Source organism: Cnephaeus nilssonii, assembly GCF_951640355.1.
Source record: "Cnephaeus nilssonii genome assembly, chromosome: 11".
NCBI classification, from domain to species: domain Eukaryota; kingdom Metazoa; phylum Chordata; class Mammalia; order Chiroptera; family Vespertilionidae; genus Cnephaeus; species Cnephaeus nilssonii.
Window position 1 is genome coordinate 37,309,338 of NC_137082.1, and position 25,625 is coordinate 37,334,962.

At 48.1% G+C, this 25,625-nt stretch overlaps 1 protein-coding gene and 1 long non-coding RNA gene across 4 annotated transcripts in view; one reads left to right on the top strand and one right to left on the bottom strand.

Annotated features, from left to right (window-relative positions):
- LOC307106885 overlaps window positions 1-25,625 on the bottom strand; it is a 124,455-nt gene that overhangs the window by 82,570 nt on the left and 16,260 nt on the right. The window lies entirely within an intron of this gene.
- MYL9 (myosin light chain 9) lies at window positions 4,698-12,457 on the top strand. The gene is made up of 4 exons (XM_079784921.1): window positions 4,698-4,844; window positions 8,062-8,271; window positions 10,801-10,962; window positions 11,789-12,457. Exons 2-4 carry the CDS (start codon window positions 8,088-8,090, stop codon window positions 11,959-11,961), a joined length of 519 nt encoding a protein of 172 aa, XP_079641047.1. The 5' UTR covers window positions 4,698-4,844; window positions 8,062-8,087; the 3' UTR covers window positions 11,962-12,457.

Here is a 25,625-nt window from a genome sequence, read left to right on the forward strand (position 1 = left end):
GTGGCCAGGGCCTGGGGTGGGGTGGGAACTGGGTGGAGGGGAGCTATGGGGGGGAAAAAGAGGGACATCTGTAATAATCTCAACAATAAAGAAAAAAAAAAAAGAGCACAGACCTCTGTTGCAGGCTCAGGTGATCAGGAAGGCTGCACCACTGGGCCCTACAGAACACCTACTACATAAGGCCACTCTATCAAGTATGGGAGATGTAGCAGCTCTACCTAACACAGGGAACCCCATTTCTCTAACTTAATTCGTTCTGGAAGGCTGTTCGAAAATCAAATCATTTTTTCCCATTAGAAATCATTGAAATTGAATTAATCCATTCCAGACCCCCAAACGATTCCATCTTTGAACCTTTCTTATACACGGTATATGTATAATGTACTGTTTATAAATAAGCACTTCTTATCTTAAATTATTAAACACCCCCGACTAGCTTTAAACAGTTTTTTAAACAATTTTTTATATATCACTGCCTCAGAAATGCTATCACCAGCTAACTGCTTTTCATTTATCCAATCAAAACAGTTTTTCTACCTATTCAATTGCCTGTAATTGTTGTTTTATGAGCACATTCACACCCTTTGCAACATTAGCACTCTTGATGGCGTCTTTATGTTTTAAGATTGTGCTAATCATTGATTTCCCCAGCAACAAAAGCATTCTCTCCTCTGTTTGTTGCCTGAGACACTATTTGTCATGCTGAGGTATCAGCATGAAAGGGTTGGCAAGTTGAAACCAACTGAAGTTTTGGTTTGACAACCAAGACATTTTTTCTGTGAACAACTTGGTTGACAACTGAATTGTTCGAGATGGGAGAGGTTTGAGAAACAAGGTTTGACTGCACATAAAAACACACACGGGAAAGCAGACAAAATGAGGAGACAAAGAAACATGTCCCAAATGAAACAATAGGAGAAATCTCTAGAAAAAGAACTAAATGAAATAGAGTCAAGCCGAAACCGGTTTGGCTCAGTGGATAGAGCGTCGGCCTGCGGACTGAAGGGTCCCGGGTTCGATTCCGGTCAAGGGCATGTACCTTGGTTGCGGGCACATCCCCAGTAGGGGTTGTGCAGGAGGCAGCTGATCGATGTTTCTCTCTCATCGATGTTTCTAACTCTCTATCCCTCTCTCTTCCTCTCTGTAAAAAATCAATAAAATATATTTAAAAAAAAAAAAAGAAATAGAGTCAAGCAAATTACCAGATACAGCCCTGGCTGGTGTGCTCAATGGTTACAGCGCCGGCCTGCACACAGAAAGGTCACAGGTTCAACTCCCAGTCCAGGGCACGTACCTGGGTTGCAGGTTCAATCCCTGGCCCCAGTCAGGGCATATGCAGGAGGCAACCAATCAATGAGTCTCTCTCACATCTCTCTCTCTCTCTCTCTTTCTCCTTTCCTTTCTCCCTCCCTCCCTCCCGCCCGCCCTTGCACTCTCTAAAAAATCAATGGGAAAAATATCCTCAGGTGAGGATTAACAAAAAATAATATTTTTAATGGGTAAAGGATTTTTAAAAATATATCTTTATTGATTTCAGAGAGGGAGAGAGAGATAGAAACATCAATGATGAGAGAGAATCACTGACTGGCTACCTCCTGCACATCCCCTACTGAGGATCGAGCCTGCAACCCAGGCATGTACCCTTGACCTGAATCGAACCTGGGACCCTTCAGTCCACAGGCCTACATTCTATCCACTGAGCCAAACTGGCTAGGGCCAAAAAAATGTTTTTTAATTAAAATTACCAGGTACAAAATTCAAAACAGTGGTTATAAGGATGCTCAAGGAACTCAGTGTGAACTTCAATAGCATAAAAAAGGACATGGGAACCATAAAAAAGAACCAGTCAGACATGAAGGATACACTAACTGAAATGAAGAATATATTACAGGGAATCAAGAGTGGAGTAGATAAAGCAGAGAATCAAATCAGTGATATGGAAGATAAGGAAGCAGGAAAAAAAAAAAAAAACACCCAACAGAAAAGCAAAAGGAAAAAATATTCCAGAAAAATGAGGATAGTATAAGGAGCCTCTGGTACAACTTCAAACCTGCCAACGTTCACATCATGGCAGTGCTGGAAGGAGAAGAGGGAGAGCAAGAAATTGAAAACCTATTTGAAAAAATAATGACAGAAAACTTCCATAATCTGGGAAACAAAATAGACATACAAGTCCAGGAAGTGCAGAGGGTCCGAACAAGAGGAACCCAAAGATGCCCACACCAAGACACATCATAATTAAAATGCCAAGGGTTAAAGACAAAGAGAGACTCTTAAAAGCAGCAAGAGAAAAGCAGTTACCTACAAGGGAGCTCCCATAAGACTATCAGCAGAAACTTTGCAAGCCAGAGGTACTGGCTAATAATATCAAAGTGCCCTGGCTAGTGTGGCTCAGTTGGTTGAGCGTCATCCCATGCACTGAGAGGTCACCAGTTCAATTCCCTGGTCAGGGCACATCCTCAGATTGCAGGCTTGAGCCCCAGTACAGAGCGTGCAGGAGGCAGCCAATCGATGGTTCTCTCTCATCAACGTTTCTTTCTTTCTCTCTCTCTCTCTCTCTCTCTCTCTCTCTCTCTCTCTCTCTCTCTCTCTCCCCCCCCCCCTTCCTTCTGCTCTCTAAAAAAAACAATTTAAAAACACACACATATTTTTTAAAAATTCACTCCCCACCTCAGTGTTTGCTATGTCCCTTTATTTAAAAAAGAAAAGGAAAAAGAAAAGAAATATTCAAAATGATGCAAAGCAAGGACCTAGAACCATGATTACTCTACCCACAAAAACTATCATTCAGGACAGATAAAGAACTTCCCAGACAATAAAAAGCTAAAGGAGTTCATCTCCACCAAAGCAGTATTATAAGAAATGTTCAAGGGTCTCCTTTAAAAAGAAGTAAAAGAGGCATGAACTCCCCTCCCAGCAGTAAGCCCAAGCCTTTCCCTTCCCCCTCTTCACTCTCAGTCATGCATCTCCTCAACTCTAAGGGATCCTATAAGATTTGCAACCAGGCTAACCCCAGCTCATCCCAGGCTAACCTCCTGAACCTGTCTCCAAGCCCCACTTTTTCTCTCTCTTCTTAGTGAGCCAAAGGAGCACCATCCAGGCTCTCTCTCCTGTTGTTTCTTCTATTTGAGCCCTTCCTTGCTTCACTGTTCCCAGCTTTAATAAACATGCTCTCAAAATAAAAATATGAAAAAAAATGAACAAAATGGCCATAAATATATATGTATCAACAATTACTTTAAATGCAAATGGACTAAATGTTCCAATCAAAAGGCATAGAGTGACTGTATGGATAAGAAAACAAGACCCTTACATATGCTGTTTACAAGAGACTCACTTCAGATGGAAAGACACACACAGACTGATAGTAAAGGGATAGAGAAAGATAGTTCATGAAAATGGAAACAGAAAAACAAAGAAGCTGGAGTAGCAATACTTATACCAGAGAAGACTGTAAAACAAAGATTGTAACAAGAGACAAAGAAGGACCCAGCAACTCCACTTCTGGGTATTTATCCAAAGAAACCCGAAACACTAAATCGAAAAGACATATATACATCCCTATGTTTACTGCAGTATTATTCACAATAGCAGGATAAGGAAGCAACCTAAGTGTCCATCCATAGATGAATGGATAAAGAAGTGGTATATACAATGGAATATGACTCAACCATAAGAAAGAATGAAATCTTGCAATTTGCAACAACATGGATAGACCTAGAGAGTATTATGTTAAGTGAAATAAGTCAGACAGAGAAAGACAAATGCCAGATGATTTCACTTATATATGGAATCGAAAAAACAAAATCAACAGCCCTGGGCAGGTAGCTCAGTTGGTTACATCACCATCCTGATATGCCCAGGCTGCGGGTTTGATCCATGGAAAGGACTCACTCAATGAGCCTAGCCAGTGTGGCTCAGTGGTTGAGCATCAACCCATGCACCAAGAGGTCATCCGGTTTGATTAGCAGTCAGTCAGGGCACATGCCCAGATTTGGGGCTCGATCCCCAGTGTGGGGCATGCAGGAGAGAAACATCAATGTTTGAGAGACACCTTGACTGGTTGCCTCCCGCAGGAACCCTTTGGGGAATGGAGAGCGAACCCACAAGGGAGGTACGTGCCCTTGACCAGGAATTGAACCTGCGGCCCTTCGGTGGGCAGGCTGACGCTATAACCACTGAGCACACTGGTCAGGGCTGGACAGGTTACAAGACTCTTTCAGCCACTCACTCTGCCACTGAATCCTCATCACCACCCCCCATTGTACAGGAGGTGGGCTGTCACCAGCTTAGTCCTGCCTGACCCCCACCTGCGCCCCTCACCGCAGGGGCCTGCTCCTCTCTGACGCCTCCTCCCTGGGCCTGGAAAACAGCCACACTCGGTCTGGCGGAAGGAAGGCCTCCCCCAGGGACGGCGCCGGGCAGTGGGACTTGGGGGGAAGCTGGGGGTAGGCTCTGAGAGCTGGAGGTCCCTGGATGTGTTGCTGGCCTCGCTGGAGAGGGGACGGCCCAGCTAAACCCCCCTCCGCAGGCTGCGGGGACGAGGGGGGACGGGCACTCACCCCATCACCTCCCCCGTCTCCAAGAAGGGGGGAGGCCCTAGTCGCAGGAAGGGGGGTGTGAGGATCACCAGCAGCGCCCCCGCCTTCCAGCCCAAGGGTGGAGGCCAAATAAGGGCCGGATTGGCTGCCCAGGCCCCGCCCCCCAGCGCGCACATTCTTCTGCCTTGTAAGGCCCGGCAGCCCGCCCCGCTCAGCCCGCGCCTCCCCGACCCACCCGACGGCGGCTCCGCACCCGGCTCCGCACCCGCTCTGCGCACCCAGAGAGAACCTTCTCCGCACCAGGTGGGCGCCTCCCGGGTGGTCTCGAGTGGGCGGTATGACGGCCCGGCAGGAACCGGGGGCCGGCCCCACGGATGGGATGTCGGGGCGTCTCTGGGCAGGGACAGCTGTTGTGGGTTTGGGGCTGCGACGTGGCTCGGGTCCCACAGGGATTCTGGCGGGGACCGGGCAGCAGGGGACTGTTCTGGGCTCTGGGAACCAGTGGTCCTTGGGCAAAGGAAGACTGTCGGGTCCCTTGGCTGTGGAGTCCCAAGCCCAGAGCTCCGGTGCCGGGAATCGGGCAGGGGGCTGTGTCCCCTGCCCTGGTGGACAGTCCCATGTCATGTGCGTCTCGGACAGAAAACAGCCCTGTCAGGCCCCATGAGATCCCTCCAGAACATATTTGTCCTGGGGCAGGGGAGAGGGATGGATGGGGTAACCCCATCCCGTACGCACCGAAGCTGTGTGCCAGGCATCTGCCCATTTGTGCCTGTTGCCTGGGGAAGGTCTGCCAAGGGCCCTGTCGGCTCACCCCTGGGAGGCTCAGCCCTTGGGGCCGGACCAGAGACTCTGGCCCTGCTCTTCCCCAGCCCTCCAGCTACTCTGGCTGCTCAGCGTCAGGTCACAGCCTCAGACGAGGTGGGCTCACTAGGAGGCATCTGGCACTGCCAGCCTCAGGGACCATGAGGTAATGGGGAGCGGAGGCCTTGTCTTTGCTGTTATGGGGGGAGGTGGCACCTCGTTACAGCCAAGTACCAACTCTGATCCCTGGTGTCCAGGACCCCAAGTCCGGGCAGGTGATGACCCTGGGGCTAAGGGCCCAGCCTATCTCTGACCCCAGTCCCTCAACCAAGCCTAGAAAGTGCCTCTGGTCACACAGAGCCCTCAGCTGCCACATGCGCCTCTTAGGATATACGTTTCCTCTGTGCTCAGGCCTGGAGGGCACCAAGGGCCATTAGCCACCATTGACCCAAGCCCAGCCCCGGGGTCCTGGCTCCCAGTTGAACTCCACCCCTCTCATGGGCATTCCACTTCCCTTCTTAAGCCTCAGTTCTTTTAACTGCACATTGGGGCACCCCCCTCCCCCTTTCCCAAGATTGCTGGCATGGACAAACTGTAAAGGTCTGTGCTCTCAGTCATGACGGCAGAGGGGCCCATCCGGGACCAGAGCTGTGGTGAGCTCCTGCTCATTCCTGCCTCTGGCCGTGGCTCCCTCCTCCTGGCCACGTCTGCCCTGGAGCTTTGCGGATGGGAATGAGGATGACCGTCACAGCCCCTGCTGGGGACAGCGGACTTCTCCTTGGCTGCCTCCTGTGGGTGCCATCATCCAAGTGCCCCACGGGCACCTGCTCAGGGAAGGATTGGGCCCCTGAAAGCACCAAACCACAGGAGGGCACGGCCCTCCCTGCTGAGGGCACTGTCCCACTCATGGGGGCGGAGGGCTCCTGCCTGCCTGCCCGGAGCATGCGAGGGCCAGGCGTGCCGGCCGAGTGGGACTCAGCAGCCAGTGGCTCTGACTACAGGCATCTGTGGCCCTGGGTAAGGGCTGGGGTAGCCAGGCTCCCATCTCAGGAAATAAGATCTCCGAGGCCAAAACCCGACAATGACTTGAACATGATCATAGGACAGAGGCCTGGAGATGGCTCGAGGAGCACTCACAGCCCCACAATTTGGGGTTAAAAAGAGAGGGAGAGGGAGAGGGGGAGAGAGAGAGAGAGAGAGAGAGAGAGAGAGAGAGAGAGAGAGAGAGGCAGAAAAGGCTTTCTGGAGGCCCTGGACCAAGGGGTCCAGCACAGAGGAAAGAGGAGGCAGCAGCCTGGAGCTTGGCCAGGCCCAGACTGCCCCGGCCGAGAGCCATACAAGCACTTGGCCGTTAGGGGCAGCCCCCACAACCATGACAAGGGTTCAGGGGGAAAGCCCTTTGCTGGGCCTTAGTTTCCCCGTCTGTACAGTAGGGACAGTAGACCAGCCACAGTTGCCCTCACCGTCATCTGACAGACAAGCATCTATTAGCCCCCCTGTGGGCTTTGGTGGACACTGGGATTTACAACAGCCTGACTGAGGGTGAGGGAGAGACCTTCACATGCTGATTGTCAAAGCAAAGGTGAGGAACTGCGCCCCAAGGGGTGTCTCAAGAACTGGGCTGGAGAAGAAGCACATCCCAGGGGGAGAGTCCAAGAAGGAAAGTCTGGGGGTACCTAGGGTACAGCTTACCCTAAAGGCCAAGTGCTTGTATGGCTCTCGGCCGGGGCAGTCTGGGCCTGGCCAAGCTCCAGGCTGCTGCCTCCTCTTTCCTCTGTGCTGAACCCTTGGTCCAGGGCCTCCAGAAAGCCTTTTCTGCCTCTTTTTTTTTTTTTAACCCCAAATTGTGTGGCTGTGAGTGCTCCTCGAGCTGACCGACAGGACCACAGGGCAGGAGGGACAGTGAGGGTCCCGGGGTCAGCCAGAGAGAAGGGCCTTGAATACCAGGCTGAGGGGCCAGACTTGCTCCGGGTGGTGCAGGAACCTTTGAGGGCTTGAAGGTGAAGTGACAGGTGCAGGTCTCAGTCTGTATGGATGGGAGAGACCGGCTAGAGGCTAAAAGACCAGGTCTAAAGAAGCGGGACAAGAAGCTGGCTTCTCAGCCTGAGGGGGCCTCACGCCCCTATAAGCACCGAAGAATGAGAATAAGCAGTAGGACCACCCACCTAGGGGCTGGTCAAGTGTGGGCAGCTGTGGGGAGGGAAACTGCCCAGAGCCTGGCCTTCCAGAACCTCCAGAGCAGGGAGCACAGAGGGATGGGGAGGAGGAGAGGGGAGGAGGAATGTCAGGAATGCAGGGCCACAGATCCAGCTCCTTCCTGCTGGGGGGTGGCAGGGAGCCCCACCTTGTCATTTGAGAGATGAACAGCTTGTAAATGCTATTAGGGATTAAAAGCGATAAGCATGGAAATGGCTGGCAAATGGCTGGCATTGAACCCAATCCTAAGCGTTTTACCCAAACAGTCACAGCAAAAATAATGCACTCCGCGCCTGGCACCGTTCCAGGGCCTTCTCGAGCACTAAGTCAATCAATCACTCCTTCTGGGCCCTCCTCATGTCCCCAGTCCCAGATGAGGAAATTCACTCAGAGAGACAGCGGAAGTTAAAGGGCCTTGCATGTCTGCTTTGGGGTGAGCTGAGTGGTAGGAGCCCCAAGCCTGTGGGAGGCCTTGAATGCCAGGCACAGTCACAGGCTCCCCCGCCACATGCACTTCCTGCAGGGAAGCCCCACCCACCTGAAGCCAAGATGTCCAGCAAGCGGGCCAAGGCCAAGACCACCAAGAAGCGGCCACAGCGGGCCACATCCAATGTCTTCGCGATGTTTGACCAGTCCCAGATCCAGGAGTTTAAGGAGGCCTTCAACATGATCGACCAGAACCGAGATGGCTTCATTGACAAGGAGGACTTGCATGACATGCTGGCCTCCCTGGGTGAGTAGGGACAGGCGTGGGTGGGGTCTACGTGGGCCCGGGAAGGTTCTGCCCCTGGAGTAGGCTATAGGCCGCTCATCACTATGGAGCACTTCCTGTGTAGTGACATGTGGTACCCACCCTGAGAGTAAGTGCCATTACTTTCCCCTTTTAACAGATAGGGAAACGGAGGCACGGCAGTTCGGCAGACAGGCTCACCCCAGGGCAGGACTGCCTCAGGCAGATGTGTGGATTGGGCTGCCTTATACCATTTCATTTAAAGCAAAGGTGGAGAACCTTTTTTCTGCCAACAGCCATTTGGATATTTATAACATCATTCACTAAATACACTGAGTGGCCAGATTATTATGATATCTGAACGCATAATAATCTGGCCACTCAGAGTGTGTGTGTGTGTGTGTGTCTGTGTGTGTGTGTGTGTATGTATGAGGCCCGGTGCATGAATTCGTGCATGGGTGGGGTCCGGCCAGCCTGGCCTTGGGGAGGGGACATGGGCGGTTGGCCGGCCTGCCTGCTGGTCGAACTCCTGGTCGAGGGGACAATTTGCATATTAGCCTTTTATTATATAGGATATACACTGAGTGGCCAGATTATTATGCGTTCAGAGATCATAATAATCTGGCCGCTCAGTGTATAATTAAATATAAATTTATGTTGCTATGAAAAAGCTCCTAGATTTATTGAATTTCAAGTCCCGCCTGTGGTTGCCTTGGCAGGACCAGACCAAATGATTTCGTGAGCCTTATAAGGCCCGCGGGCTGGACCTCCCCACCTGATTTAAGGAAAGGAGTCAGCGACTGAAAGAAAATCTGAACTGCATACTTTCCATTGTACAGATGGGGAAACTGAGGCTTAGAGGGGAGGCCAGAGCACCTCTGCTCCTTCAGAGGTCACCTGTGCCAGGCTCTCAGAGCCTCTCTGACTCCCGTGACTTCCCCAGAATCAGAATCTTAGAGCTGAAAGGGCTCGGGAATCTAGTTTCACCATTGCTCAGATGGGGAAACTGAGCCCAGAGGCCAGGCCTCCAGACACCACCACCCCAGCCTGTGGCCCTGCCCCACAACCCTCCTCACATGCAGGCCAGACAACCACCCTCAGCCCCAGTTCCAGGCGCCCCCTGTTTCCAGATGGGAGCATCCGGGCCAAACACTGGCTGGGGAAGAGGGAGCCTCTGGCAGCGGAGAAGGCAGCCTGTGGTATTCAAGCCCCGACGCTCTGGGGCCACATGGGCCTGTCATTCCCTGGCACTGCTCCTCACAGCTGGGTGGCCCCACTTGGTGCCTGTGGCCCTCATGCACCCACGGTGTTGTCTGGTGGGAGGACTGGGCAACCCTGAGTGGGAAGGGTGACATCAGACACGGCCCCCCCACCCTGGGCGCCAAACCTCTCCCAGCTTCCGGCCAGACTTACTTGAAGGTTCCCTCCCCAAGGAGGTCGCCTGCAGGGAGGAGGACTGAGGCCTGATGAGGGGAGGGGCTGTGGGTCCTGATGCCAAAGCTCCTCCCAGGCCTCAGCCATCCCTGGGGACACAGCAGGGTGAGTGAGGCTCAGAGGAAACAGGGACACGAAGCTTCCTTCCCACTTATGAGAAGGGCCCTGAGCCCCCGAGACTTGCTGACAGGCCTGGGTGTCCACACAGAAAAACCCACTCCTGTTCGCAGCTCCTGTCAGCGGGTCCCCTGACCAGTCACCGCCTTCTGGTTAAGAACATTGCCCTCAGGTTAAAAAACAAGAGCAGCAAATTAAATAAGAAGCAGCAGCTCTGCAGGTATCAGAGTGTCAATTTCAAAGCAATTCTACTGAGTAGATGTGACCGTCATTCCCATTAAACAAATGAGGAAACAGAAGCTCAGAGAGGTTTAAGTAATTTGCCCACGGTCACACAGCTTCTAAGTGGTAGAGCTGGGATTTGAACTCAGCAGTTGATTAGAGTCCATAGGACTGTGCTAATTATTATGTGCATTTACAACCACTGCCTTCCTCATCTTCTTAATTCTCCTAAGAGGCAGGGGAAACCGAGGCACGGAGCCTTTGTGACACCAAACCTCACTGTTTTAACCACCTTTGAAACAGTGCCTAGAATCTGGGGTCTGGCTGCCTGGGTCCGAATGCCGGCTCCACTCTTTCCTTGCCGTGTGACCAAAGTCACCTCACCTCTGTGCCTCAGGTTCCACACACGTGAAGTGGGTGTAGGAATACTGACCGTACAGGGTAGTGCCAAGGTAGATGCAATAAGGCAGGGGAAGCCCGGACACAGTGAGCAGTCAGCAGATGGTAGCTCTGACATGTTCGAGAGCATTCCCGATCTCAGGTATCCAGCCCCGAGGAGGAGACTCATCAAGGCCCCCATGAGAACCCCAAAGAGAGAGCAGTCAGACAGCTGGCTGCCCAGCAAGATGCCTTCCAGTTTATATATAAAACTTCCCATCACCTGTCTGCAGGACTCACACTCTGGGCCACGAAGAGAGGGCCAGGGAGGCGGGAGGGGACGGGCGATGACAACAGGCGTGAATGCCTCACCCGCCACAGGGAAGAACCCCACGGATGAGTACTTGGAGGGCATGATGAGCGAGGCCCCTGGACCCATCAACTTCACCATGTTCCTGACCATGTTTGGGGAGAAGCTGAACGGCACGGACCCCGAGGACGTGATCCGCAATGCCTTTGCCTGCTTCGACGAAGAGGCCTCAGGTGGGCAGCCTCCCGGGGGCCTGGACAGGGCTGGGGCCGCTGCCCCCCACCCCCACCCCCAGAGAACAGATATCGCCCCTCTGCTGGTTTTGGCACCAGAACTCTAAAAGACACGGTGTTCCCTCTCCAGATGCTAAACCCAAACAGCCCACGTCCTTCACCACGGCTTCCCACTTCTTAGTTCACCTGCTGGCCCAACACTCTGTCTCTGCTGTAGATCTTTCCAGAAACCAAACGATCAGGCCCTTTTGGCCAACAAGGTACAGACACCAGCCCACATCCTCAAATCTTAGAAGGACTTCCTGTCCCACAGCGAGCTTTGCCCAGGGACAAGCCAGAGTGAGCTGGCGGTGGTAGTTTCAGCAGTTTCTCGGGGACACAGGCCTAAGGGTGCTCAGAACATTTTCCTGACAGCCTTCACAGCACTGTTTTCACCCCCATTCTCCAGTTCAAACAGGCACAGCAGAGCGGGTAAGTACCTTGCCCCAAGTCACACAGCTAGGAAGAAGGGGGATCAGCATTCAAATTCAGGCAACAGAACTCTGGGGCTCATGCTCTAAAAGCAGGACATACCCAATTCCCACACTGAGCCCCACGTTCCCCACAGAAACACCTCCCAGACAACCCCGCTGCAGAACTCGACCTTCTGGGGCCCTGGCGAGCTCAAACTGACCAGAGGCCAGGCCTGTGTCATTTCCTGCACCCCCTCCACCCCAATCGGCGACAAGGTCTACAGGAGTCGGGGGGGGGGGGTTCTGAGGGGGGAGATGTTGGCGGTGTCCCAGCCGGAGTCCCTGGATCTCGTGTACCTTGGCCCCACCCCCAGGTTTTATCCATGAGGACCATCTTCGGGAACTGCTCACCACCATGGGTGACCGCTTCACCGATGAGGAAGTGGACGAGATGTACCGCGAGGCACCCATTGACAAGAAAGGCAACTTCAACTACGTGGAGTTCACCCGCATCCTCAAACACGGCGCCAAGGACAAAGACGACTAGGCCTCCCAAGCCCCCCGTGTGCAGGCCCCTGTCCCCGTCACCTCCCCACACACACACAGTCTGCACTGCTCACGCCCAGGGGACCCACTCGGGAGGCTCCCTCTGAGGGGTGAGGGCCCCGCTCCCAGTGGAGGAAACAGGCCCAGAGAGGCAGTGCCAGGCAAGGATCACACACACTGTGAGGCCAGGGTGCCCACTGTGACCCTCCAAGGAAGGATCATCCAGGGGGCTGGGCCAGGGGGCAGGCCCCGAAGGAGAGCCCAGGCTCAGCTGCTGCCTGCCCATCCCCGGGCTGCCCCACAGGAAGGGCCTGCTCCACTTCAAGGGCACCCCATGCGGGGCATGAAGCCCTTTCCCAGACACTGCCACAAACTCACGAACCTCACCACACACGGTCCTCCAGAGGACAGGGTGACAGGGCCCCCCTCTGCCCTGCCCCGGGGAGTGGGCTCCTCCGAGAGGCGGAGTCTAATAGAGGCTCAACACTGCTTTGGTCCGTGTGTCTGTGGTCTGTGGTCTGTGAAATTAAGGGCCCAGGAGACTCCAAACACCCTCCCACCCTCTCCTCCCACCCCATGGCTGCCCATCCCTCCCTCCACCCCCCACTCCCGAGGTCCAGCTGCGACCAGACGAGCATCGGGGAGCGGACAGAGGTGCCGAGGGAAACAGCCTCCTGGGAGGTAGAGCGCAGAGTGGGGAGGAACTACAGGAATCGTCATAGCAAATCCCAGGGGAGGTTCTGGGCCCCTGCGGGGTCAGGGGTAAAGGTCATATGGCCTTTAGGACTAGAGCCTGCATCTCCCCGGTCACCTCAGTGTTCCTGGAAAAACAAAGTCTTTGGAAACTGAGAGGGGCACAGTGGCTCAGGGATGGAGGTGGGAATGAGCTGGTTTCACAGATTGCTGAGGTCAGCTCCAGGCAGCCACCAGGGTGCTCTGTACTGCACCCACCGTGGCTAGAGGGTCCTTTCAGTCACGTGACTAGCAATCCAGCTGGCACAGCTTTTTGCACATGCGGTGAGTCTGGCAGAGCTGGGATCCCTCTTGATTTGAATGACGGGGACACTGACAACAGTGCTGGGGCTTAGGAGGAATGGAAATATTGCCAGAATGAACCAAGAACTAAGAAGGGCAGGGACTGCCTAAGGTCACCTAGTGTAAGTGGGGCACAGGGAGGGCTTGACCCCACCTTCGGGACCCTCCAGGGGGCTCAGGCCAGGACTGGACATATCCCACCTGACCCCAGCAAAGCTCAGGGAGCAGGTGAGGGCCTGCCTGGCTTAGTCCTGCTGCCTTCCCTGAGGGTCACCCAGAGCCATTCAGCCACAGCACACAGTCAAGGCCGGAGATCAGCACCAAGGGGACCCCACCCTGGCCCAGGAGGCCCTAATCTCCTACAGCCTCTGCTCTACCTCAGCACCAGGCCCTAGTCAGAACCCCATGAAACCCCTCCTGCCTCCAAATTGAGCCCCATGACTCCCTGACCTCAACTCCACACAGAGCCAGCTCCAATCAAGTTCCAATTGGGCCCCAAGTACTGGCCCAGGTTCAGTCCCAGCCACATCCTTGACCCTGGCCCTAGACTATGTGCCCTGAGTGACCCTCAGCTCAACCCAGTGCTGAGCCTGACTACCCACTCACTGCAGCCGGCCCTGAGGGAGTCCCAGATCACTGGCCACACAGGCCTGACACCAGGGTCACGGGTCATTCTGCAGAGCCACTGTGGAAACCAAAGGCTTTCCTGGAAGAAGGCAGGGACATGTGGTTCCCTAACCACATGGGTGGAGGGATCGACAAATGTATCAATGGAATGGGGAGTCCAGAAACAGACACACACATTTGTGGAACTTGTTATATGACAAAGGTGACAGATCAGTGGGGAAAGGAGGGACTCACTAAATGGAGCTGACACCCACTGAAGGGGCTACAGTGAAAACATTCCTAATACCAAGTACTGGTGAGGGTGAGAATGGGGATCACCTAGGATTCTCACACACTACAGAAGGGGTACAAACAGGTACAGCCACTTTGGAAAACTTTGGCTAAAGCTGAACAGACATCTATCCTGGGATTCAGCAATTCCTCTCCTAAGTATGTACATACCCAACAGAAATGTGGACACATGCTCACCAAAAGGCAGGTGCAAAATGCTCACAGCAGCACCACTATACTAGCCCTAGTCTAGAAACAGCCCAATCTGCCCAACAGAATGGACAGAGGAATGACAATGAACCACAGCTCCGTGCTCGGCACGTGGATACATCTCACCAACGTGCCAGGTAAAAACAGCAGGCACAGGATTCAATCAAGAGAGAGAAACCACACTGGTTATTTCAACAGAAATTAATATAGATAACTGGTAACTAGGTATAAAGTTTAAGTTAAGTAACAAAGGGTAAAAAGAAAACACAACACAAGCCTTTTGAAAATATGGGTGGAAGTACAAGACACAACAAAATCTGAATAGAGTGATCCACACAAAGAAAGTGAAAGTAAAATATTTGCAAATCATGTATCTCATAGACACTTGTATATAAATCACTCACAAACTCAGTAAAGAGAAATAACCCAATTTAAAAAGAGCAAAGACATTTCTCCAACGAAGATATGCAAATGGCCAATAAGCAAACAAACACAAAGATGCTCAACATCGTTAGGCATTGGGAAATGGATGGCAACAACAACAACAGGAAGTAACTAGTGTTGGGGAGGGCGTGAGGAAATCAGAACCCTCCACACCGCTGGAAGAAATGTAAAATGGTACAGGTGCTTTGGAAAATAGTCTGACAGTTAGTTCCTCAAAAGGTTAAACAGAGACTTACCCCACAACTCAGCAATTCCACTCCTAGGTATATAACCAAGAAAAGAAAACCATACATCCACACAAAAACTGGTGTACACAAATGTTTATAGAAGCATTATTCAAAATAGTCCTCCCCCCCCCCAAAAAAAAAAAATAGAAACAACCAGATGTCCAGCAACCGATGAATGGATAAGTAAATATGGTAGTGCCACACACTGGAATATTATTCAGCAGCTAAAAGAATGAAGTACTGCCGAAACCGGTTTGGCTCAGTGGATAGAGCGTCAGCCTGCAGACTGAAAGGTCCCAGGTTCGATTCCGGTTAAGGGCATGTACCTTGGTTGCGGGCACATCCCCAGTAGGAGGTGTGCAAGAGGCAGCTGATCAGTGTTTCTCTCTCATAGAAAGTTTCTAACTCTATCCCTCTCCCTTCCTCTCTGTAAAAAATCAATAAAATATATTTAAAATATGCTTGCATTTATAAAAAAAAAAAAAGAATGAAGTACTGATTCACACTACTACATCATATACCTCGAAAGATCATGCTATGTGATAAAAGCCCATAACAAAAGACTGCATGCAGTGTGGGGCAAAAGTAGGTTTACAGTTGTTTATGGAAGATAATACAATAATTAACAATCATATAAGAACAAACCTGTGTTTCCAGCACTCACAACTGTAAACCTACTTTGCCCCACCCTGTATTGCATGATTCTATTGATATGACATGTCCAAAACAGGCAAATCTATGAAGAATAAGGGAGACTAGCATTGGCCTATGGCTAGGGTAGGGAAGGCACAGAGGGCCAGTAAAATTCGATTGTGCTGATGGTTGGGCAACTCTTTAAATATGCTAAAGTTAACTGAACTGCACACTTTAAAGGGGTGAATTTTATGGTATGTAAATTACATATCAACAAAACTGTCAGAACAAATACTAACTAGTCCTAAAATACATGAATGAATCCCTCCTAAGCTGACGTTTTTTTGTGAGGGTTTTTTTCCTCCTCAGAGGCTGGTGCATTTGTACTCTTTAGAGCTTCAGTGTCAGAGGGAAGGTCAGTGAGCGCGGTGAGCAGCGGAGGGGCCTTCTCCTCCAGGCCCTCCACCCCGGCCCCCGGGGACGGGCAGCAGGAGAGCCCTCCCCGCGGGTGCCCACGGCCCACGTCCAAGCTCGGAAATAGCAGGAGCCTCTGTCCTACCCCCACCTCCATCTCCGCCACCTGATGGCGGGGGCCTCCCCCAGGCGCATCCTGTGGACCAGGGTCTCCAGGCCTAACCCTCGGGGGCCTAAGCGGAGCCCCCGCCAAGCCGCCGTGAACAGCCCCAGGACGAGACCAGCCCCCAGGACAAGAGGAGCCCCCAGGATGAGAGGAGCCCCCATGCACACAGAGGGAGGCCGTTAGGGCCTCGGAGGACACAGCTCGCCCACCCTCAGGGCTGGGCACCTGGGTGGGCGCCTGGGGTGACTCCTCCGTCCCAGTTGGAGGAGACCTCACCTCGTCCTGACCACGATGGACAAAGGCCTGAAGGGACCGAAGGTGAGCGGAGCCCCACCCGTGGCGGGTGGAGCGGTTAGCGGGCCTTCGGGCGGTGGGTCTTCGTTATATAAACCTTGATTTCGGAAGAGAAATGACAGAAGGACATGCCACATTTGGCTACTAGGAAGTGCCCACCACCCTTTGCGAAGATTTACTGGCCCTTTATAGGCGCCTGTGTATATAATATGAAAAAGCTGCTCTCAACTTTCCCCCTAACCTTTCAAGAGAACTTTGCTACATCTAGGCCTTCTAATGTAGGATAAAGTGGAGTTAGAAAAGCACACTTCTGGCAAATGCCCTTTTTTTAAAAAAATATATTTTATTGATTTTTTACAGAGAGGAAGGGAGAAGGATAGAGAGTTAGAAACATCGATGAGAGAGAAACATCGATCAGCTGCCTCCTGCACACTCCCCACTGGGGATGTGCCCGCAACCAAGGTACATGCCCTTGACCGGAATCGAACCTGGGACCTTTCAGTCTGCAGGCCGACGCTCTATCCACTGAGCCAAACCGGTTTCGGCAAATGCCCATTTTTCAAAAGAAATGTCTTCTGGAAATGACTCTGAGATGGAATTGTCAGACTACCTCTAGACACGGCCTGCAGCATCAGGAGCGACACACATCCACGTGTGCCCCGTAGGTTAGAAGACCTGGAGAGAAGACCTTGAGGAGGAAGAAAAGAAGGTTCTATGCCAGACCGGTCATATTTAGAAGACATTTTCATATTATAACCATTGTTTTATGTGTGCATTTTATTCCTCACTATTGTATAATAGTTGATAATGCCAAGTACTTCTTTGAAATATGTATCCTTCTACATGTTCTCAAAAGTCTGATAAAAGCAAAGGTAGTAAGTCCTCCCTGGCCAGTGTCGCTAAGTGGTTAGAGCATCCGCCCATGCACTGAAGGGTCACGGGTTCGATTTCCAGTCAAGGGCACCTACCTGGGTTGCAGGTTCAGTCCCTGCCCTATCAATGTTTCTCTCTCTCCCTGCCCCCGCTTCCCACTCTCTCTGAAAAACAATGGAGAAAATATCCTTGGGTAAGGATTAAAAAAAAAAAAAAAAAGCAGAGGTAGTAAAAAGACATTTTAGAAAATATCTTGCTAAAAAAAAATTAAAAAGCTGTGGTACACATGATGGAATACTACTCCGCCATAAAAAATGAAGGAAATCTTACCCTTTGCGACAGCATGGATGGACCAGGAGAGTATTATGCTAAGTGAAATAAGCCAGACAGAGACCAAGTACCATATGATTTCACTCATATGTGGAATCTAATGAACAGAATAAACTAACAAATAGAAACAGACTCATAGAAAACAGACTGATAGCTGTCAGAGGAGGGAGGGAAGGAGGAAGTAAAAAAGGTGAAGGGATTAAGAAAAAAAAAAACACCAAAATTCATACACAGAGACAGCAGTATGGTAATTACCAGAGGGAAAAGGGATGTGGGGAGATAGAAGATGGTAAAAAGGGGATAAATGGTGATGGTAGGAGACTTGCTTAGAGTGGTGAACGCACTATACCATATACAGACGATGTATTATAGAATTGTGTTGGAAGCCGCCCATTGTCCTCACTAGCAGAGAGGTGTGGACAAGGAACCTGGAAGGCTGGTCAACCTTGAAGCTCTGAAAGGTCAGAGCCAACCACTCATTGTTTAGTTGAGACTTGGTAGCTGAAGCAGCCTCCACCTGTTAGTCTTATGTAAATCCTTGCTGATTGGCTATCATTGGAATTGCCTGCCTAAAGGCTATGGGTGTATCCCATAGTCTTAATAAAAGGGATAGCAAGGCCAGAGCGGGGTGAAGTCCTTCCCCTTGAGTTGGGCTCCTGCCTGGCCCCCAATGTTTCCAAATTAATATTTTCTAGTCTCTTTCATTTGCGTGTGGCCTCCTCCAGAGCCCAAACCCTGAACCTGAACCTGAACCCTGAACCACGCGGGACATGGCGGGGACACTCGCAACTGGTGCCCAACCTGGGGTACTTGCAACTGGCAGCCCAACTATAGGGTACTCGCAGAATTGTATACCAGAAACCTATATAATTTTATTAACCAATGTCACACCTCAATAAATTCAATAAAAATTTAAAAAGGAACTTCCATGTCTTTATTTTCTGGAAATTTTTATATTTCCTTATATTTATGTAAGCCCCATTAGCTCCAATAAACCAAACAAACTTCTTTAAATTTAAGAGATGTTACAATTTCACTGACTAATTAGCATACTATGGAGGTAGGAATATTTCAGACTCATACAAACACTATGAAAACTTTCAGCTTCAGCTCTACCACCTCAGCCTGTGCCAAAGTAAACCAAGAAACACACAAACTCACGGGCCCAAATCTCAGCAGGCTGTTCCCCTTTCAATGCTTCCTAATTCTATTTCTCTCAGTATTTTCTTAATTGATTTGAGCTCACAAGTAGACAAACTATCAAAAAAAAACACTAACATCATCTCCCAACTGATAAGCGAATAGACGCCCCACGGTCCCTGAGAGACATCAACAAATAGACCATAAAACCAATTGTCAACCATCGCTGCCAGCACTGGGAAATAGCAAGGATAACACCAGCACAGAGTCAGAAAATGGGAGGGAGGGAGATGGCACGGGGCGAGAAACAGTCAGTGAGGGCAAAGTTTTATTGATGCTTAAAATTCCCTCCCTGGGCCAGAAAAAGGTGTGCCTCCAACAGCCCCTGAGACCCTCCGCAGACAGCCCTTCCCCTGGCTCTGGCAGGTCAGTCCACAGAGCACCACCGCGGGATTTCCTCCAAAGCTCACAGCACAATGCTCAAGAAGCTAGACACGCCTCGGGCATCCCACAAAATGCCCAACCAGTACGCTCAAAACTGTCAAGGTCATAAAAAAAAAGTGGAAACAAGGCAAATACCCTTCAAACAGTAAATGGATAAGCCAAGGTAAGCCAACTGTGGTACATTCATCCTCCATCAATAAAAAGTAACCAACCGCCTAGAGGTACACAACACGAGTGAACGAACCGCAAAGACATTATGCTAACAGAAGTGGAATCGAAAGGCTGTACTCTATGATTCCATGTACATGAAATGGATATGGCAAAAGTATAGGACATCAGAGATGCCGAGGAAGGGAATCCTCACACACTACATGATGGGAGACAGACGCCAGGCAGGACAGCACCGGACCGCACCTGTGAATGAGTGCATCCCTCCTGACTCGGCCCGTCCACTGTAAGCATGGCCTGGAGGGGCAGGACAGCATGTTCACAGCAGCAGGGCGTTGGAGGAACCTAAGAAACTGTCGCCAGGGGAATAAATAAGTGAAATGTGATCATGTGACGGATGCTTGCTGTGGAATACCATGTGGCACTCTGATGCAATGAACTGAACATTCAATGGTTAGATATTAAAAACAATGTATGTGTGTGTGTGCGGGGGAGACTGAGAGCTATCTCCCAATAACTTAAATGTCATTTTTAAGCATGCACAGGATTTTAAGGTACTGTACATATATTTTCCAAGGAGCCAAAGAAAACATTTTAGAGTGGGTCTGTGCTAAGCTTGGTGGGAAGGGGGATATTCCAGGACATATTTTATACATTAAAATAAGTCTGAGGAAAGAAATGTAAACAACTCATAATTCTTCATATGACACCCCATCTTACAGAAGAGGCTTTGGGGGCCCATGGTCACCTTGAAGAGGTACTGGTGTTCAAACCCGAGTTAAGTGGCGTTAAGTTCTGCTAATAGTATTATACTTGTCCTGGCTGGTGTTGCTCGGTGGTTAGAGTGTCAGCCTGCAGACCCAAGGGTTGTGGGTTCAATTCCTGGTGAAGGGTACATACCTGGGTTGCGGGTTTGTTCCCCAGCCCGCTCAGGGCAAGTGCAGGAGGCAACCAATCGATGTGTCTCTCTCACATTGATGTTTCTCTCTTCCTCTCCCTCCCCCTCCCTTTCACTCTCTCTTAATGGAAAAAAATATCGTTGGGTGAGGATTAACAACAACAACAAATATATATATAGTATCATATTTATTGGTTTATGAGTAAGATAAACAAATACATAAGATGCATCCCAATATTACATGGAAAGTTCTGGGGAAATAATTTTGAGATCAGAAGTAACACAACGGAAGAATTAAGAGAACAAAATTAGGCTGCAATACTAGTTCTGCCATTTATTAGCTCTGTGAATTTGAGCACACTACTTATTGTCTTTGAGGCCCAGTTTCTCATTTATAGATGGGGATAATAACATCCACCACACAGAGCTGTTATAAGGATTAAATAAGTTTATAGTTATAAAATACATAGAACAGTGCCTGGTACACAGAAAGGGCTACTTTTTAAAAAGTTATTACATAAAATGAAATCTAAAATACACATATCAAATGTAATCTTAAAGTGGTTTTATAAGAGAGGAACACTTTTGTTATGTAAATACAGTTTAGAGGATTCTAATAGAAATTCGCAAGTTCTGGAAAGGACAAAAATCCCAAAAGCTAAGAAAAAATTGTATCAGTGAACAGTAACACATTGTAAGTAACAAGACACACTGGACTTGCCGGTAAATGAAGCCCATTTCATGCACACAATGATATAAAAGAAAAATGCCAAGACTGCATCCAAATTAATAAAAAGCATGTCACAATGCAAAAATATACTGAAGGAATGTTTATGTGGTACCTGCAGCAAAAGGACCAGCTGAAAACCCATCCTTGCCAGGATGGTGTGTTATCACACTTCCCCACTAGGGGTCGCCCAAGGTCACCCAGAGAATTTGGAAGGAAGAATTCAATGCCCAGCCCAGTCTACTTTCCTGGACACCAGATGCCTCTAGGACCTGCAAGATGCCTTCTGCTCCAAGATGCTCAAGGATACTCTGATTCCTCTTCAGACCACATAAAACTTTCACCTTTTACCAAGATGCTCAAGGGACCAGTGGACCCAGACCCATGGAGTCCTCAAGCACTTAAATGAAGGGAATCTTCAGTCTGGAGTACCTAAGAGCCACACTTTGCACCATCCCCTTCCATCCACAATGTGGGCACATTACAAGGTAACAGGGAAATAACTAACTGCATTTTTTAGGAAGGGAGAAAAGGAGCAAAAGTCACATGTGGGCAAAAAGAATATGATACCCATTTTACAAAGTAAAGAAACTGAGGCTCGTCATAATTAGAATGGCAAATGTTAATGACAAAGAGAGAATCTTAAAGGCTGCAAGAGAGACAGAGTTACCTACAAAGGATCCCCCAACAGATTATCAAATGATTTCTCAACAGAAACACATCAAGCTAGAAGGAAATGGAAGGAGATATATAAAGTGATGCAAAACAAGGACTGAATCCAAGAATACTCTATCCAGCAAGACTATCAATCAAAATTGAAGGGAGCTTCATAGACAAAAAAAGGCTAAGGGAGTGTATCGCTGCCAAGCCAGCAATGCAAGAAATGCTAAAGGGAATGCTATAAAAAGAAGAAATGAAAGGTAAGAAGAAATAAAAAGGTAAGAAGGAACACAGGCACAAAAAATAGAAATGGCTACAAACAAGTACCTTTCAATAATAACTTTAAACGTAAATGGACTATATGCTCCAATCAAAAGACACTGAGTGGCTGAATGGATAAAAAAAAAAAATGACCCATATATATGCTGTCTACAAGAGACCCACCTCAGAACAAGGACTCACACAGACTGATGGTGAAGGAAAGGAAAAAGGTTTTCCAGGCAAATGGAAATGAAAAAAATAAAGCTGGGGTAGCAATACTTATATCTGACAAAATAGACCTCAAAGTGAAGGCCATAACAAGAGATAAGGAAGGCCATTTCATAATACTAAAGGGATCGATACAACAAGAGGATATAACCCTGATAAACATATATGCACCCAATGCAGGAGCATCCAAATACATTAAAAAAAAAAACCTCCTGGAATTTATCAAGGGAAATCGACAACAATACAATCATAGTAGGGGACTTTAATACCCCACTGACATCACTGGATAAATCCTCTAGACAAAAAATCAGCAAAGAAACAGCAATCCTAAAAGACTCATTAGATCAGATGGACTTAATTGACATCTTCAGAACATTTCACCCCAAAGCCATGGAATATACGTTCTTCTCAAGTGCACATGGGACATTTTCAAAAATATACCACATATTGGGTTCACACGCAAAGTCTCCCCAAATTCAAAAAGATTGAAATCATACCAAGCATCTTCTCAGACCACAATGGCATAATGTTAGAAATAAACTACAATAAAAACAATCCAAAAAACTCAAACACTTGGAAGCTGAATAGCATGCTATTAAATGATTGGGTTACCAAAGAGATCAAAGAAGAAATTAAAAACATCCTGGAAACTAATGACAATAAAAACACAACAATCCAAAATCTATGGGACACAATGAAAGCAGTCCTGAGAGGGAAGTTTATAGCTCTATAGGCCTACCTCAAAAAACAAGAAAAAATGGTAGTAAATCATCTAACTCTACAACTCAAAGAATTAGAAAGAGAGCAACAAGAAAAGCTCAGAGTGAGCAGAAGGAAGGAGATAATCAAGATCAGAGCAGAAATAAATGACATAAAGACCAAAAAAACAATACAAAAGATTAACGAAACCAAGAGCTGGTTCTTTGAAAGGATAAACAAGATTTGATGAACCTCTAGCCAGGCTCACCAAGAAGCAAAGAGAGAGGACCCAAATAAACAAAATCAGAAATGAAAGAGGCAAAATAACAACAGACCCTACAGAAATACAAAGGATTGTTAAAAAATACTATGAACAACTCTATTCCAACAAACTAGACAACCTGAGGAAATGGACATATTCCTAGAAAAATACAACCTTCCAAAACTCAATCAGGAAGATTCTAAAAATCTCAATAGGCTGATAGCTATGGAAGAAATTGAAGCAGTTATCAAAAAGCTTCCAGCAAACGAAAGCCCAGGGCCAGACAGCTTCACAGGGGAGTTATACCAAACATTCAAGGAAGAACTAAAACATATCCTCCTAACACTATTCCAAAAAATTCAAGAGGAAGGAACACTTCCAAGCTCCTTCTATGAAGCCAGCATCACCCTAATACCAAAACCCGATAAAGACAACACAATGAAAGAATTATAGGCCAATATCCCTCATGAACATAGATGCCAAAATCCTCAACCAAATTCTAGCAAATTGGATCCAGTAGTACATCAGAAAGATCATACACCATGACCAAGCAGGATTTATCCCAGAGATGCAAGGATGGTGCAATATCTGCAAATCAATAAACGTGATACATCACATAAACAAATTGAGTGATAAAAATCACAGTCATATCAATTGATGCAGAAAAAGCATTTGATAACAATCCAACACCCTTTCTTGATAAAAACTCTCAGCAAGGTGGGAATAGAAGGATCATACCTCAACATAATAAAAGCCATATATGACAAACCCACAGCCAACATCACACTCAATGGACAAAAACTAAAACCATTTCCCCTAAGAACAGGAACAAGACAGGGATGCCCACTCTCACCACTCCTGTTCCACATAGTACTGGAAGTGCTAGCCATAGCGTTCAGACAAGAAGAAATAAAGGCATCCAAAGTGGAAAAAAAAAGAAGTAAAACTGTCCTTATTCACAGATGGCATGATATTGTACATAGAAAACCCTAAAGACCCCATCAAATAATTATTAGACTTAATAAATGAATTTGGCAATGTAGCAGGATACAAAATTAACGCCAAGAAATCTATGGCATTTCTATACACCAATAGTGAACTTACAGAAAGAGAAACTAAAAAAGCAAACCCATTTACCATCGCACCAAAAAAATTAAGATACCTAGGAATAAACTTAACTAAGGAGGTAAAAGACCTACATGCAAAAAACTAAGGACACTGAAAAAAGAGATAGAGGAAGACATAAAAAGAGATAGAGGAAGAACATACCATGTTCATGGATTGGTAGAATCAACATCATCAAAATGTCCATACTACCCAAAGCAATCTATAGATTCAATGAAATCCCCATTAAAATACCAATGGCATATTTCACAGACCTAGAACAAACTTTCCAAAAATTTATTTGGAATAAAAAAAGACCTCGAATAGCTGTAGCAATCCTGAGAAAGAAGAACAAAGTAGGTGGGATCTCAATACCAGATATCAAGCTGTATTACAAAGCCATTGTTCTTAAAACAGCCTGATACTGACTGGCACAAGAACAGACATATAGATCAATAGAAGAGAATAGAGAACACAGAAATCAACCCAAACCATTATGCCCAATTAATATTCGACAAAGGAGGCATGAACATACAATGGAGTCAAGACAGTCTCTTCAATAAATGGTGGTGGGAAAATTGGACAGATACGTACAAAAAAATGAAACTAGACCACCAACTTACACCATACACAAAAATAAACTCAAAATGGATACAGGACTTAAACATAAGACGGGAAACCATAAAAATACTAGAGGAATCCACAAGCAGCAAAATCTCAGACATATGCCAAAGGAATTTCTTCACTGATACCGATCCTAGGGCAATAGAAACTAAAGAGAAAATAAACAAATGGGACTACATCAAAATAAAAAGTTTTTGCACAGCAAAGCAAACTATCAACAAAACAACAAGAAAGCCCACTGCATGGGAGAACATACCGTATTTTCTGGCGTATAAGGCGACTTTTTAACCCAGGAAAATCTTCTCAAAAGTCGGGGTCTTATACACCGGAAAATACGGTATTTGCCAATGTTACCACTGATAAGGGTTTAATCTCCAACATTTACAGGGAACTCACACAACTTAACAAAAGGAAGATAAACAATCAATCCAGAAAATGGGCAACGGACCTAAATAGAAACTTTTTGAAAGAAGACAGAAGGAAGGCCAAGAGACATATGAAAACATGCTCAAAGTCACTAATTATTTGAGAGATGCAAATCAAAACGACAATGCGGAACCATCTCACACCTGTCAGAATGGCTATCATCAACAAGTCAACAAACAACCAGTGCTGGGTTGCGGAGAAAAGGGAGCCCTCGGGCACTGCTGGTGGGAATGCAGACTGGTGCAGCCACTGTGGAGAACAGTATGGAGTTTCCTCAAAAAACTAAAAATGGAACTCCATTTGACCCAGTGATCCCACTTCTAGGAATATATCCTAAGAAACTGGAAACACCAATAAGAAAGGATATATGCACCCCTATGTCCATAGCAGCACAATTCACCATAGCTAAGATTTGGAAACAGCCTAAGTGCCCATCAGCAGATGAGCGGATTAAAAAACTGTGATTCATCTACACAATGGAATCCTATGCTGCGGTAAAAA

What these genes read in the sequence shown, in the direction of transcription:
- MYL9 (XM_079784921.1), top strand. Translation starts at nt 8,088, where the DNA reads ATGTCCAGCAAGCGGGCCAAGGCCAAGACCACCAAGAAGCGGCCACAG. An exon ending in TGACATGCTGGCCTCCCTGG is followed by an intron (nt 8,272 to 10,800) that starts GTGAGTAGGGAC and finishes CACCCGCCACAG; the next exon opens with GGAAGAACCCCACGGATGAG. An exon ending in CTTCGACGAAGAGGCCTCAG is followed by an intron (nt 10,963 to 11,788) that starts GTGGGCAGCCTC and finishes CCCCACCCCCAG; the next exon opens with GTTTTATCCATGAGGACCAT.